The sequence below is a fragment of the Hirundo rustica genome, chromosome 3 (genome assembly GCF_015227805.2).
Source record: "Hirundo rustica isolate bHirRus1 chromosome 3, bHirRus1.pri.v3, whole genome shotgun sequence".
NCBI lineage: Eukaryota > Metazoa > Chordata > Aves > Passeriformes > Hirundinidae > Hirundo > Hirundo rustica.
In genome coordinates, this window is record NC_053452.1 from 5,717,873 (window position 1) to 5,733,950 (window position 16,078).

The 16,078-nt window shown below is 45.9% G+C and overlaps 1 protein-coding gene across 1 annotated transcript in view; it reads right to left on the reverse strand.

Annotated features, from left to right (window-relative positions):
- Positions 1-1,036: 1,036 nt before the first annotated feature.
- ISM1 (isthmin 1) overlaps positions 1,037-16,078 on the reverse strand; it is a 40,160-nt gene continuing 25,118 nt past the window's right edge. Inside the window, 4 exon segments of the mRNA XM_040060689.2 lie at positions 1,037-2,649; positions 4,316-4,405; positions 6,468-6,611; positions 9,612-9,879. Coding sequence (XP_039916623.2) covers positions 2,132-2,649; positions 4,316-4,405; positions 6,468-6,611; positions 9,612-9,879 — 1,020 coding nt within the window. The 3' untranslated portion in view covers positions 1,037-2,131.

Sequence of the window (16,078 nt, forward strand, 5' to 3'; positions counted from 1 at the left end):
AACTGGCTCCACGAGCCAGTGGCGCCTTCGTATGACCTTGCAAGAATTTACCAAATCTGGTTTCTATAAAAAATACGGGGTGATCCCCATGTTTACCCTCTCGCTCAACTAACCATGTTTTGTTACTACCAGCTTGTGCTAGAACATATCCACATCTTCCCCTCCAACTCAAGTCTGGCTCTGGGATGCTCCTATGACTTGGCCAAGTTTTCCAGCTGCCGAGGTTACCTCAGCGGAGCAGATGTGCAGCGGCTTCGCCCAGAGTGTTTTTGGAGACCTGGAGCATGGCTCTGCAGCACGGGTCAGACTGGGTGTGCACGGCCTGGGCTGCCTTTGAACCCCTGGTTTGCACCACCTGGGCAGACCGACACAAGCCTGGACCTGCCCAGGAGAGTGGGATTGTGCCACTCTTAATGCCGGGGGCACCACGCACGTCCATCCGTGAGCTCGCAATCAACCCGACCCGAGACGCCAACAGAGACACGGAAAAGATTTACAGGATGCCACAGAAGGGTTTGGGTTGGAAGGGACCTTAAATATCTCCATGTGTGTCTGTATATGGCAGAGGGATTTGCCTTTTGTGTCTGTGCTGAATCTTTGAGCTCAGACTGACCGAGGTGCCCATTGGCTTTGCCGCTGTGTGAGGTTCCACAGATGCGTGTGTCACACCACATGACCCCAAAACAGGCATTTCTCTGGTGGCATTTAGCCACTTAATCATCCAAATGAACACACTGACTTGCAGCAAGGCAGTCTTTCACAGGATGGAACTGTAAGTATTTATTTACCCAGGGTGTAACCATTATCTTCCATCAGAATGCAGATGTGAGCTGCTTTATGACAGGATTATGCATGTAAAGTTGCACTTCATAAAAATTTGGAAATAAAACCTTTGCCTAACAACAGTCGTGTTCTTGGAAATCAAGTTCCATCTACAGAAGCCTTTCACGTTAGAGATACATCCCACATTGTTACAATTCAATAAATACTTTACAAAAATAATGCTAGCTTTAAAAAAAAAAAAAAAAATTAAGACATTTTAAGACACCCAGTAGTTCTTCCCAGCAAGCTTCCCTTAAGGAATAGCTACTTCCGTAGGGTGCTGTGCACTCAGCATGAGAAAAATGGGGGAAAAGGGCTGGTTGCATCTTTTATCCCAAGGAACTTGTGGATTCCACTTTTACCGTTCTCTAAAACAATAAACCTCTCCCTTTTCTTAAAAGAAAGAAACAAGCAGATCCAAACATTGTTCATATTAAAAACTGGGAAGGAACTGTGATCGTTTTGGTCCTTTGACACGGGTTCCCTCTCTGCCCTCACTCCTCCAAGGACTTGCAGCACGCTCAGTTCCCAGGTAGCTGCTCTGGAGACGCAAGCCCCAACAGCTGCAGCTTCGCATCAGAGATTGTCTCCAGGAGGGGGCTGCTTGTAATTCCTCCAGAGCCACTGCACCAGGACATTTTCTGGCCCACAGGAAAACCACAGCTACATCTTCCTGCAAGCCTACCCCAGGTGGACTGCAAAGATCTGAGCTGGAAGGTAACAGGAAGAATTCCAAGAGGAAAAATTGCTAGGGATTTTCTATATTCACTTTTGACTATTTCCCTTCCGAAAAAAAAAAAAAAAATTCTTCCCTCCTTAGATATGACTAGTCATGAAACCAATTATGGAGAAAACTGATGCTGTAGGTGCATTAATCTTGTAAACCATTCCCATATGGAAGAGTACATTCTTCAATCCTATTGTTTATAACAACTTTTAAATATGTGCCTTCTCAGCTGGGGCCTCGGGGCCTGATGGTGATGGCAGCTACCCCCCACCCCCTTCACTACGTTACAGATGGGAAATAAAATGAAATGCACATTATTACATGAACGTTATTGCAGTATAAAATCCTACCAGGACGAGACTTATGCAAAAATAGGTGTGTGTGAGGCAGAGAGATACGTGTTTATAAATTACACACACTGTGAAAAATACTTATGTATTATATTACAACTATGTACATTCATTAGAAAGGAACTGATCAACCCCTGTCGAGGAGCCGATGCAGCAGCCATCATCAGTTCTTTGGCATCCAGGAAACGAATGCTATTTCGCATCTGAAGAAAAGGAAACAAAAAAAATCTTCTCAGTATTCCCTCGCTTCTTGAAACTGCTTGTAGTAGTCTTCGTCTGACGGGTTTTCTGTACACTTCTGCCCATTGTTGGGAGGCCGGGCTTCATTGTAGCGGCTCCAGTCACCTTTGCATATGATCCAGGGCAGGATGTCCACTTTGTAGTGGAGTTCTGCTGAGAACTCGATGCTGATCAGGTTGGGCGTTCCGGCCCCTTTGCCCCTGGTGATCAGCTGCATGTTATCATCGTAGCAGCAGTGCTGCGCCGCAAGCGTTGTGCTCTCCAAAGACAGCATGGAGCGGATGCAGTACCGCGCCGTGGGCTTATAGATCTCCAGCTTCTCCTTCGGACCGCTCGCATCCTTCCAGCGGAAGCTTTTCCTCTTAAGTCGGTCGTAGATTTCGGCAGTGCTGTAGGCAACTTCTCTGGGGTAGGAGCACGGGCAGCTGGGGAGATCGTTGACCACTTTGTGCATGTATTTCTTCAGGAACTCGCTCTTGCAGCTCATCCATCTCTCGCAGCTGTCAGTATCTGTTTCAGGGCAGGAAATGGAAACTTAAGATACATTAAGCAGCATCCCAGTTGGTGTGATCAGTGATAGCAAATGAGTGAAGTGCTGCTGTTCAGCACCGGTGCTCTGCTGCAGAAAGAAAGGGCAGTCACAGCTTGCTGCCCTGCCCACTGTGCTGTCTCGTCAGATAAAGAAATCACGTGTGACTGACTTCAGTGCCTCAGGCAGTGCTAGTCTGAGTTACAGTGCAGAACCAGGCCAGTAGGAATCTGTGATGTTTCTTCCACCTGGCAAATTCTAATTAGGCTAATGATACCCCCATGTGGCACAAGAGACACTACCATGGACCAACAAGCACCAGGGAAAGAGAAATCACAGCGATTTGGTGCCAGCCTCCAGTCGGAGCCCTTAGTCAGAACACACTCAACAGGAAAAATGGCAGTCACATGCTGAAGGATTAAGTTTCAGATGATGCTAGAGATTCTAATAAGGCAAGCAAGGCCTGGGTTACTCTTCCTGAAGTTCATTTTAGGCCCTAATTCAGTTTTTCTTTTAAAAAATAAATGCTTTTTTCTATTTGATATCCACTTTCCAAAGGGGTATGTGTTTCAAGCATCTGCAGTTCAAACATGGAGACTGACATCTCAGCTGGCAAATGCAGCCAAAAGTGATTCAGATTCTAAAAAGGCATACGTGACATAACATCACAGTGGCTGTACATCAGCAGGAGTTCATGGCACCAGAGCCATGATGAATACAGCTGGGATTAAAGAGATATGTACACCCGTAGCATATTTAATACCAGCACTTCATTATTTTGCAAGAGTTTTGGGAGAACCCAGGTAAACATCTCCTACCTAAAACATTATTTAAGGTGTCCATGTCATCCTATAGGCTGCCAAAACCCCTCTGCATGTCTTGCTCCACACTTACTTAAGAGGACTCTGCAGGAGAGTAACTAACTGGGACCTAAAACTCTCACAGCACACATTCTTGCAAAATATTTACTTAGTGATCGGTGTCCTGCTTTTCTATCTCCTTAAAGAGTCTCATCCTGGCTGTCATTAACTACTGTGCTCTGCCACCGTAGGAGGGAGGTGCCGGGTTACACTATTTATTCAATTAATCCAGCATCCAGTGTCTCTGAGTGGCCACGCTGTGGTTTCACTGAAGGGATGAAATCAGAACATTGCAGATGTTGGATGGAGTTTTAGAAAGTTCAGAGTCAAGCGATGCCCTATAAAATTGCTTTGGCCACCCCCACTGCAGCACACAGAGCTATAAAAGCAATGCGTGCTCATAAAAGTCATTGACTCTTCTTCTTTTTTTTTTTTTTTTTTTTAAATGTGACAGCTGTATTTAAAATGCTTTTATAGGGTCTTCCATTCGAGGCTATTTCAGCAAAATAATAAAGAGTGTTTGATTTTCTCCATTAGTGTGGAGTCTTACAGCTCTTTTCTGAATTAGGACACGAATAACCCTTTTATGATGAAACAACTACAGGACTTAAGGGGAGAAAGATGTTACGACCAAAGCAAATGTTCAGATCACAAACATAAGCAAGATAATAAATGGCTGTTGCTATTGACATTTTTAAGGCTAAACTCGGTATCTTGATCCCACAGGACTAAGAAAATCCTACGGAAGTCTCTTATCAGTTACTGAAGGGTTGACTAGGCTGCTTACCAACTTCAAACAGTTTGGTTGCGTTGAAGTCTTCGCTCCCCGCAAGTAAACTCACTTCTGTGGCAGCCGTCCGGAAGGTATCTTCAATCCCTACAACAAACACATGTTAGTGGTGCTGGTGTTTTCCCATTAAAGCACGGGGGAACCAGCAGCCTCCTTGCCACCCCTCCTTCCCCAGGCTCTGCAAGGTGCTTCGTTTTGGCAGGGAAGCATGCTGAACCTGCTGCTGGACTGCTTCTTTAAAACCACAGTGAGTAAGGAGTCTCTGCTGTTGATGAGAGGGTGACAGGCCCGAAGACAGGTGAGGAAGTTCATCTCTGATTGTGGGCAACCATTTCTCAAGGAGGAATGGTGCTGCTACACAAAGACTGGTGCTTGTTGGTCTCTCCCAGTGCCAGGGAGTTAAAAGGTGTGAGTAAGCAAGAGATAACCAACCTCTCCAAGAAATTCCATCCCCACCTCTAATAGCTGTCGAATAAAACACCAGCATCTCAACAGATCAGGATTTATCAGCAGCCTCCAGTTAACTGTTTGCTGTCAGTAGAGAGACACAGAGATTGCCAGAAAAATGATCTTGCTGAAGTAAACATCCTTTTGTTGCTGCTTTGGTTCAGCCTATTGACCCTACTAACTGTGCCATGTAGGCTTAACACAAATTGGTTTTAGGGTTGGGTTTTTTTTTTCCTTTCCTCTCCATTGAATTAAAGACTTCTAAAGAGAGCAGAAGGATCTTTAATATGTGATAACTATATGGTTAATAATGAAGTCTATTCACCATCCATACTCTTGCCAATGAACTTTCTCCCCATCTCCTGAACGGGGGCATAATAGTGGCTTGCAGAGCTTTCAAAACAGCCTCAGGCCAATTTTCAATAAAATTATCATAGCGTTTTGCCTTAACTCCAGCGCTAGATGTAGAATAATAGATACCCAAGAACCCATTACAAGGCAGTAATTCACTGCTGGAATTATAAACAGCAGAAGCTGAGCTTTGACCTTGTAATTTCGAAAATGTCAGCGCAGCCTCAAAGAGTGAATATATTTTGCTTGCTGATCGTTGGAGGTCTGTCTTATGACATAATATCTTCTTTCAAGTTTGCCACTTTTTGGTGCTAGCTGGTAATAAATACTGGAGAATATGACTGGGGATTACTTGCTTTCTTCTGGAATTAACTCCTTATTATTGAGGTTTTAGGATGCATGAGAGCATGCAGAAACATTTTTCCCCTGAACTGCCTCACAGTTTCTGCTTTGCAACTGGGGACAAGAATCTATCTGCGAGTGAGAAACTTCTCTCCAGCTCTCTCACCAAGTCTTCTAAGTCTCCTCCCCAGCACTGCTGACATTTCACTTCCCATTAAAAAAATCCTGACCTCCAGTTTAAGAATTTCTGCCTTTCTGAGTCATTAAGTAAACTGAGAGTAATGCATGCCACCACGACTTGTGTTTTTATTTCTCTCTGATCTTGGGAAGTAATGAACTTGCACCTATCCCCTGCATTGTGGCAGCTACTGCGTGACAAACTGGTCTAAATTCAAACACACAGCAACATTTAAAAAGCAGTTTTCCATAGCAGCTTCAAATTTTCATGATGCAGTCTTGAGTGCTCAGCCCTGATTCTGCCCAAGTTGAAGACTGTGTGATGGTTGGGACACTTCAAATGTCAAATCCTGTGAACGGGTAGGAGCTAAGGCAAGGCTCTTTGGCCATATTTTCTGAATATACTCAAGCCAAAAGTGCACATTCCTTCATCCCTGTTCACCATGCAGGCAATGCCATTCGCTGCACAGCCAAACAGCAGCTCACTGAGGTAACAGCGCAGCTGCTTTGAAATTCTAAGACAGTTCCAAATTTGTTTCAAGGGAGTAGATTGGAATACAAAGCGCCTGTGCACAACAACGACTGCCGTGACCTAAAGAAAGCCTGTACTTGTCTCCGAAGTCCCAGGGGACGGCGGACTGCATCCAGCAGCGTGCCATCACCACGAGCGTACGGCGTTGAAAATCAGCGCGTCTTTTCCCAGCGGAGCCCTCGCCTTGCCGCGCAGCACGCGGGCCCCAGGCTCTGCGTGCAGGAGGAGGGCTCTCCCCGGCCCTGCCCACCTCTCCCTGCTCCCCCTGGCAGCAGCCCGGCTCCCGGCAGTGGTTCCCACCTGGGCAGTTGGGCCTGTCGCAGGTGCGGGACTCGGTGGCCGTGCAGGCGTAGCCGCAGGACCTCGTGCGCTTCTGGCTGCCGCTGCCGCAGGTGACGCTGCACAGGGACCACGGGCTCCAGTCGCCCTCTCCGTCAACGTAATCTGCGTGGGGACAAAGGTGAGGAAGGAAACGGGGAAACAAAAGCTCCCGCTACCCAAAAACTACTGTGTGGTGTTTTTTATTAAGGAGGCAAAACAAGAATGGGATCCAGATGTCTCTACCTGAAGCTTGGGCCGAGTGCCAGGCGCAAGCCTGCTGTTTAAATGGTTTTCACACTTGATGCTCCTCAGGGAAATGCATGCAACATTATTTGAAAAAATATTTCCTTTCTCTTTTGACCTTTTGGCAGCTGAGGATCCTCAGCTGCAAAGCTGGGTCATGAACTAACAGTACACATCTATTCACGTCATTTCCCTGCATATAGGAATGTGTTTGTGGACCACAGACTAACCAGGCAAAGGATAAATTGAGTTTTCCTTTTCATCTTCTCAAAACACACAACAACAGCAGAACAATACTCAGTCTTTGGGCAAGATGAGTGTTGTTGGGCTATGGGAAGCTGCGGGTCATGAGTGAAAACCACCATTTTGTTTTTCAGTCCCTTGAACAGGGAACAGATATTTCAGGAATACTGCTACGAGAACAGGGAAATGCATGCTCCTCTTGCACCAAGAACAACATGCAGTTTTTAGTGTTTCATGTGAATTATTAAACGACATCAAATCTGGCTATTAACTAGAAGGAAGCTTCTGAAGAACAAACATGATTTTATTCTCTTCTGGTAGAGAGCCAAAGGCACTGGGCACCACGTCTGCACCACAGAGGCTGATGCTGCCGTGAGTACCTAAACTCTTCAGAACCAGCCTCCTTTGTGTGCCGGGTAAACTGCTGCACACCCCACCACGTGAAGGCCACCGAACCAAGCCCACGAACCCATCCCAGCTTTCCCGCCTTCCCCACTGCCCCCTGGCAGCTGGGGGAACATTTGGCTTGATGGTTGTTTCTCTGCAACCTACAGGACACGTTTCACCGACCCTGTGGCGATCACTTGCAGCTGTAGCTCCTTTGGGTGACACCACCACTGGTAGCAATGCAAAATCTGGTTTAGTGGCTTTGAGGCTGCCCTGCTCTATAGCTCTAGGTAAGAGTACCTAAGCTACAGCCAGAGCCAGGGAGGATCCCTGCCCTCCCTGGGTCTGCCCTACACGCGATTCCCGCTCCCCCCAGGGCCGTGCTGTCTGTGGGCTTCCTGAGCTGCCTAGTAGAACACGTAACTTGATTTGTACCATATGTAATGACTGACGACAACTCTGTGGGGTGCTATTAAACATTTATTGCCAGGAGTACGGGGAGGTTATATATCTCACTCGGAGCAAGCTGCCTAGATGTGAGTTCCTTTTGCGTTTCTCCTCCTTTTCTGACACGGCCGATGATGGGGAAGCCACCACACTGGAATCAGGTGGCCGTGGTGGGATGTGGGTGTGACCATGGCTAATGTCACTGTGCAAGACCCGTGGTTCTGGGATTTGCCAGCAGGCAGGCACCACGACAGTCCAAAAAGGCATCAGATGTCTCAGGAAAATACGATCTGCCCTCTATGCCTGGCCCTGCTCTTCTTCCCAGCTCTTTTCCAGCTCATTTATCTCCATGTGGTTGGCGAGGAGCAGGGCAGGTGAGCACGCCTGTCAGACAGCCCAGCCCAGGAGGCCCAGGGAGGGCAGGGAGAGCCCCTGGCAGAGGCAGGAGGAGAGACACACACACACAGGAAAGGTGTGAACGTGTCAGTGGGTGGAACATCTACACCCCTCATGGGCAGGATCTGCTGCTACATCCTCCTGGACAAGTATTTTAGGTTGGACAGAAGGCCAGGAGTTGTTTCCAGTTAGTTGGAAGCTCTGGTGTGCAGCAGGGAGCTCTAGGATAATTTTCAGACCTACCTACCTAGTGTTTGCACTGCACTATGAAGCGCACTATTGAATATGCCATGTTAGATTTTCAGCTGCAGCTCCACCCGCTCTTCCTATTTTCATATTTGTAATTCTTACTGCATTCACTGTCACTATTTGTGAAAGCAATTTTATTGAACTTCAATGAATAACTACCCAAGATGTGAATTCTTGGCAATAAACCCTGCCAACAAATAAGCGTAGGTGCAAAAAGAAGGGATAGACTTTGATCCTCCGGCCACAAAATTTAATACATATGTATGTGTTTAAACACACCATTCCATAAAAACTCTCTCTTGACTTTTAAGACTTCAAGTTAGCCAGATCATGGGAAAAATAAGTTTGTTTTACCCAGGCACTCTCCAGCATCTGGGGAATAACAACAGAAATGCCATGGGTAAAAGTACCATGGCTTTGACACCTTGTTCTGACTAAAAGCTGTCTGTATCTAAATTAACCTAAATTCAATTTAAATTCAAGGGGCTCTGAGCTTCCTGTGAGCACAGTTTAGCTCACCTCCCTTGGGTCATTCCCACGTGGACAGTCGCAGCCTGCCAGGGCAGGGAATAGCTGTAGCTCCTCTCTGTTTCTAGTTTCTGCGACCGTTTCATACAACAAGCTGAAAACAATTGTTTTCCCCGTGACACATCTGGAAGAATATTACACACGCAAATACACAATGTTCCTGCTGCACATGCCACTCCCCACACATGCACCAACATAACTCATCTTATTTGTGTATCCACCAAATACTACCACGTTTCAGATCTTGCTTATTTATCCAACAGTTATATTCTGGTTCCCAAACCACCGCACGATTCTAAATTTGTACTTACCCTTACTCTAAAAATAAATATGAAACCTTGCTTCCTCTACTTTCAAAAAAAGCACGCGTCGGGCTAAAAAAAGGCCCTCTTCTGGGATAACTGGTATGACTTTCAAGATTATAGACTTACCAGTGGAATGCAGCTACCACAGTACAGCCTGTGCATCTGCACAGATTTGTATTTGAAAGCTGATGAACAAAAGCCACATGTCGAAGCGCTCTGTTTTGCTTGGCCCGCCAGCAGCGACGCCTCACCATTCTCATTTTCCCCCCCACGCTCGTTTTTGCGATCCCGAGATGCCCGCAGGAGGCCTGGAACGCAAACCTACCATACTCCGGCTGCTCCTTGGGCTCGAATGTCCGGTGACTGGGTGCATGGCCATCCCACCCACCGAGAGGGTTTAGGAAGTTGCTGTCCTCAGTAGTGCTGTCATACTTGTAGTCCTGGTCCCCGCTGCTCATGCGAGTCAAGGTGGAGGACCTCTGCCACCAGTTCCTCCAGCTGGGCGATGGGGCTGGCCAGCTGGGCTTGCTGCTCTCCTTCTGCAGGTCCTTGTCCGCCTCCGTCTCGGGGCCATCCACCACTTCAATGGTAACCTGTGGGATGCCAAATGGACCAGCCTGACTCTCAGTGCCTCCCCCTTGTCAGCGGGAAGCTTTCCATACAGCAAAGACAAGGGGCTGCCTGGCAAAGGGGCCGTGCAATGCCACGGGGTTCGCGTGTTTTAAACCACGTGTGAATTGCTGAGCCCAGAGATATGCAGGGGCTGAGTGGTTCCTTCTGCTGCCTCTGCTGAATCAGGCCTTGGAACCAAGGCTAGGAAAAATCCTGCACAAAATCGTAGCCCGTGCTGTGCCTAAAACCTTTGCAGCCGAATTTTCTGCCTTACGGGAAAATGTGTTTAGAGCCTAACATACGTGACCAGGAAAAAGAGAAACAAACCTGTACTCTAAGCTGAGGCTGAATTTGAAGCACACCAGTGTGCAGAGCCTGCTCCAAGGACTTGGGCTGACTCAAGATGAGCAAGGCCATGTGTGTGAAGGTCAAGATGCAGAGCCCAGGTACCTCCGGGTTTGCATCTGTCTTGCCCCTCTGGCAGCAGCCCAGCTGTTACTGCTGCATGAAACCACACTTTGTGGCAGTGATGGGAGCCAGCAGCTCCTCTGACCATAGCTGAGTAAAGCCCTCTAAAGTAGGTCCTTTTGTCATGCTGGAAGAGTATAATGACCTGTTATGGTCAACCTGTTTATGGTTTCTAACAGAAGCCCAGAACCAAAATTCAAAGTTTGCTGCCCAATTCCCTCACAGACATCACAAATGTCAATATCATTCTGCACAGGAGCAACCCTTGATTGCTGCCTTCTGTGCTGAACAATGTGTAATTGTAAAACTCTTGGATAAATACTGTGTGTGCATAGAGGTGGCTATTTAGGTAAAAGCAGAGACTAGCCATCAGAAACCTTGGGTCTATGTCATGCTGGCATTGCCTGGCCACAGACAGATCATAAAATGCTCTGATGTTTCATGCTAATGTGGTTCAGTGACTACGCTGGACTGGTTAAACAACCAGAAGTGACAGATAGATCTATAATGTTTAATAGGCACGGAGGGATTCCCAGCCTTTCAAGGTGGTACACAATGAAAATCAGGTGGTATAAAGCGGAAATAATGTACTATTATGCTAAAAGCAATTTACACAGCTCTGTGGATGTGCACTGTGCATAAAGGATTAGTTTTGCACAATCATTATGAGTAAAATCACAAGACACACACAAGAAAAAGATAGAAAAGGTCACAGCTGCCTGTGATCCACAGAGTGTGACACAGAAAGCAAAGCAGAACTGTCATATCTTCAGAGCTGCAAACACAAACAATGCCCACGTATCCTTTCTTTGGAGACAGGAGATTTTTAACCTATTCCATGTTTTGCATTTTACCATAGACCAGGCCAGTGAAATGAAAAAAACTTGCAGGCTACTATGAAGCTCCACTGGGAAAAAGAGCCAGAGCAAGGGAAAGTGCAGTTGTCAGCCTAATAGCATCTTTACACAAGGGGTATTTCACTCCCAGCCTAAATATGGAATTGGAACGATTACTTCATTAAACCTCAGTTTCTACAGACCAAGAATTAAAATGGATTTCATAAGCTTGAAAACATTAGAGTCAATTCAGGGATCCAAAACTGTTCCCTCTATCCAAGCAAAACAGTTTTCACAATAAATGAAAGGAAATCGCCTTACTGAGTGGCAAACACTGCCAGTGGTGGGGCTTTAGTACTCCCCACCTGGAAATCAGTACAATTCTAGTACTTTAGCAGCAAGTATTTTTAGGACCACACTAACTCTCTGAGCAATGACTCAGCAGAGTGGATAAAAACAAATCCTCTGGTTTTTTGGTTTTTTTAAAGAGATAATTGCTCCATTTGCTTTGATAATCTGTAGCTGTGTGAAAGTCAGTCGCATGAACTGGCATTATTTCAGCCAGGGACAATTCAAAGAACCTCAGAAACTTGATTTTAAATAATGATGGATGATGCCAAGCCAGCCTAAGGAGAAGAGGGTTTGCAGGGACTGAGAAACATCTGCTGAGCTGGGTGCTGTGCTGCTGAGGAGAGGCAGGTGGTGGAACACACACGCTTCCAGCGTCGTCAGATCCCGCCAGACCTCCAGCAGCACTGCCACTAACTTACTTCCAAGACATATCTGTGCAATCAGACACTTCAGTCTGGTTATACCTCTGAGGAAGCTTATTAGAAAGGCCTCTAGAATGAGCTTTCCAACACACAGCCAAATTTAAAAACCAAACACGGCAGAAGCAAAATGCAGCGTGGTAGTCTGGCACATACCTATGTTCCTTTCTCCACTGCTTTAAGCTTTGATTACCATGGGGTTTATTGTGGCATAAAAATCCATACAGTGAAAGAAATTCTGTAAAGGATCCTGGGATTGTCTGCACTGCCAGTCTTGGAAATTAGAAGCCAGCTTCAATCAACTCTGGTGCTTTCAGGGACTTGGCTTAATGGACCTTCCAGAGGCAGGGAGGAAATCAGTGCATAATCCTAGTATTCCCTCCTCCACTCTATGACCCAGAAGTTAGGGCAGAATAGTGAGAAGAGGCTGCTGTTTCAGGTGAGCAACTGCTCCCTTATCCCGGTCTAAAATTTTGAAAAATGAGCTTTCACTGAGTTCTTCCCAGTACTTACAGATAGATTTACAGTGTTAGTCTGTGACTGCACTTACATACGCACTTGTACACATACATGGCACTGAAACGTGTAACTTGTTTGATCAGTTTCTATACCGGGGGCTGTTTATAAAAAGGAATGAAGAAATCAAGAACTGGAGAAGAATGATCAAGAACTAGAGTAATAAAAAACAGGCGTTTAGAGAAGCTATGGAAAAGCTTTCATGCTGTACAAGTATTCCAACAAAAACATGTTCTCTTAAAAATTAAAAAATAGATCTGGTTTAGCAATTCTATCTTGGAGACCATTTTAGAGGCTGATTTTTTCTTCCAGTGATTATCAAAACTGTAAAGATTCTTTTTTTTTTCCTCAGGCTTCCCAAAATGTCTGTGGTAACACAGCTCTTGTATAAATCCACAATCATCCCCAGAAGTATCCAAACCTAAAATAAAGCCACTTCTTTTATGGTTGTACGAGCTGGGAATAAGGACATTCCTCTGAAAACTGTTAAAAGCGATTGGCGTGGGCACATTAAAACAACAGATTTGCAGTCAATTTCTAATGAAACAAGTGTATCACGCACAGATGTCTCCAGACACCAACATCCAATTTTCTCCTGGCCAAAAATATACAGAAGATAAATATTATCCCAGCCTGCTGGAGTGCACAAAAAGTTCTGTGTTCTTCGTCCTGTTTACTGAGACAATGTTTCTGAATTCACTTTACTGGTGTAAACATTGCCCTAAGTGACTGGAAGATTATGTTTCAGGAAGAACCCTGTTTGCGATATTGTGCAAGCCACAGACCCTACAGCATTTCTATCCTGTTTCTTTCATGCAGTCGATGCAAATTTTTGATACAGAACTTGCCATTCTGGTGAGATAGACAATGTGCAAGTCAGCAATGAGGTAAGTATAACAGGAGAACAGAAACAAGTTCAGTATAGGAGATTGAAATGGTAAATCTGGCTTTACGTCACATAATTTTAATTAAAGCGCTACCAGCAGTGACACTGATGTACTTCTGGTCGTGTCACGTCACCTGGAACAGTTTTTCGGACTTGATAAGTGAAGGCCCCTCAAACTTTGCTGGGAGCAAAGAAGACAATGTGACTTGAGACCTGAAATTTCTATTTAATCTTGTCAATCCAATTTGGGATCTCTGACGAGCCCAGCCGAACCCCAGAAATAAAAAAATGTGGTTCTAGCTCTGAATTCTGCACTCTGCAGTGAGCTCCTGTTACAGCACGACATAAAGAAACCTGCACAGCTCTGGTATTGACAGTGGTTGAACCTCAGCCCCCTGGACCTTGTCTCTGCCTACACAAACCTCTCCAGCTGGCCAGAGGAGCAACCAGCTCCGGCCAGGCTGCGCCGTGCTTCCAGTGCTGCACCAAAGCATCTGCTTTGCCACGGCCTCAAGGTATTAAACCTTACAGGCCTTACAAGAAACAAGCACTGCTGGAGCCCTCCAGCTCCCCCGTGCTAAATTAGAGATGAGTCTGGCAGGACTGCCCAGACCCTGTCGAGAGTTCCGGGACAATACCAAGAGGGTGCTGCCTCCCAACGCAGTGAAACCAGCAGCTTCAAACGGCAAATGCAAATGGTAGCTAAAAAAGTGCATCTAACAAAATGTGTGAAAAGATGCAGGTGGAGGTGAGGGAAATGGCCATTGGGTGAAGCTGGAGAAGAGCTGAGGTCTGCAGTTCATTTTTCAAAGCAGGTCACACGGCCTTGTTTCTCTGCACGTGCGTATGTTCCTGGAGTGGGTGGTTTTGTGTAGACATGTTTTTAAGAGAAGGTAGTAACACAGTACGTATCAAAGAGAGAAAACAGGTAACAAGTAGGCAACAAAGCTAACACAGCAGCACTGGAGTGGTGTGACTGATGGATATGGCCACAGGCCTCGTGGCAAATTATAAAGACCAAGCAGGAATTAACTTCTTCTGGTTTAAAACCACTCCTATCATTTAACGTGGTTATCAACATGGTTTTAAACAGGAACACTACCTGTTTCTGTGCAGCTTTCACCCAGAACACGTCACCTCATCAAAATGTTTAACACACCCATTACAACTGGAGCTCACCCAGCTGTGTTTCATCTCTGTTGGTCGTGAAGCTTGACCAGGATCTAAGTTCAGCGAGGAGCATTAATATCAACAAAATGCACTTACTGCCCAAAGAGGTTGTGAACTCCCCGTCCCTGGAGGTGTGACAAGGCTGGATAGGGCTCTGAATAACCTGATCCAGTGGAAGGTGTCCCTGCCCGTGGCAGGGGGACTTGAACTAGATGACCTTGAAGGTCCTTTCCAACCCAAACCACTCTATGGTTTTCTATGAGTTTTCCCTTTTCTGCTCATTTGTCAAGCACTGCCAGGGAAGCAGCAAAGCAGCGCAACAACAGGGCAGCACACGCCCTGCCCCTGCTACAGTACACAAACCTGGGAAACCAGTAGTTAAAGATAAGGTGAGGGACAAGAGCTAGAGTTCAGCGGCAGGTTGAAACATCTGGCTCCAAACAGAGGGCTGGCTGCAAAGAGTGGAGAGGTTGTAGAAGGCTGTTTGGAACAGACAAGAAAAACCCATCAGAAATGGAAAATAGGTGGGCTCCTGTACACCTCCCACATGACTGCGTTCTGCTACTCAGGGGAAAGAGCAATTCTGACTTTGAATAATAACCCTGACCAATTACAAGGTCTGCATAGGCATCCCTTGGCCGGTCTGTCAAACAAGTGCAAACCTAGGCAGCAGGGACTTTCCACTTGTGAAAGGAAATCCAAAAAGGCGTGTAATCAGTTTTGGTAATCACCTTCTCATCTAGAGGTCTTCCAGGCATTGTTAGAATTGCTAAAACAACGAAAAAGAAAACAAAATACCCCAAACCAAGAAGACAGGCTGTGCTCAACAGCAGCTACTGTGGTTACTCTCAACAACCAGTGTGGAAGCACAGCTGAAGTGTAAGATGCTGTGATGGGAGATTTTACAAGGCCAGAACACCACAGGAAGGCCAGTAAGGGTTGTCCTGGTCTTGCATGCAAAGAGTCATATTCATTTGGATTACTGCAGCTCTGACTGTTGTTTCTGAGGGTTTTCTAGAGACAGTCTGCTGTACTCACATTATCATCTAATAAATATGGCGGTACCTGGGGTAATCTGAATCCCTCTGATGCTCTTCTGATATTCACCAGTTCCTCACTAAAAGAACATTTACCAGGGCATGATACACATGGAACCAGAGAAGGAATGGCCCTGAAGAGAACTCACTGGAGTATCTTTTCCACCTGCTTTTTTGGAAGAATTTAATGACTCTTTCTTAGAGTCTTAATTCCCCAGGTATAATTTCCCTTAAAAAATGTTATTTTTAGTCTACACAGTAGAAGGAAAAAGAGGGTTTGAGTCTTTGAGACGAAAATGTGGCCATTGTGCTACCTTAAAACAGAGGCTGTTTTCTCCTATCCAACCTCTTGGTCCTAGGAGAACTCTTTAAATCAACACTCCCAGGATTGTAACTTACAGATCTGGGAGGCACTGTGCAAAAAGAAAAATAAGCATTAATTCTGTTTTCACCTGCCAAATAGCTGATGAGAAATTTGCAAGTCAACAAGTGTCACT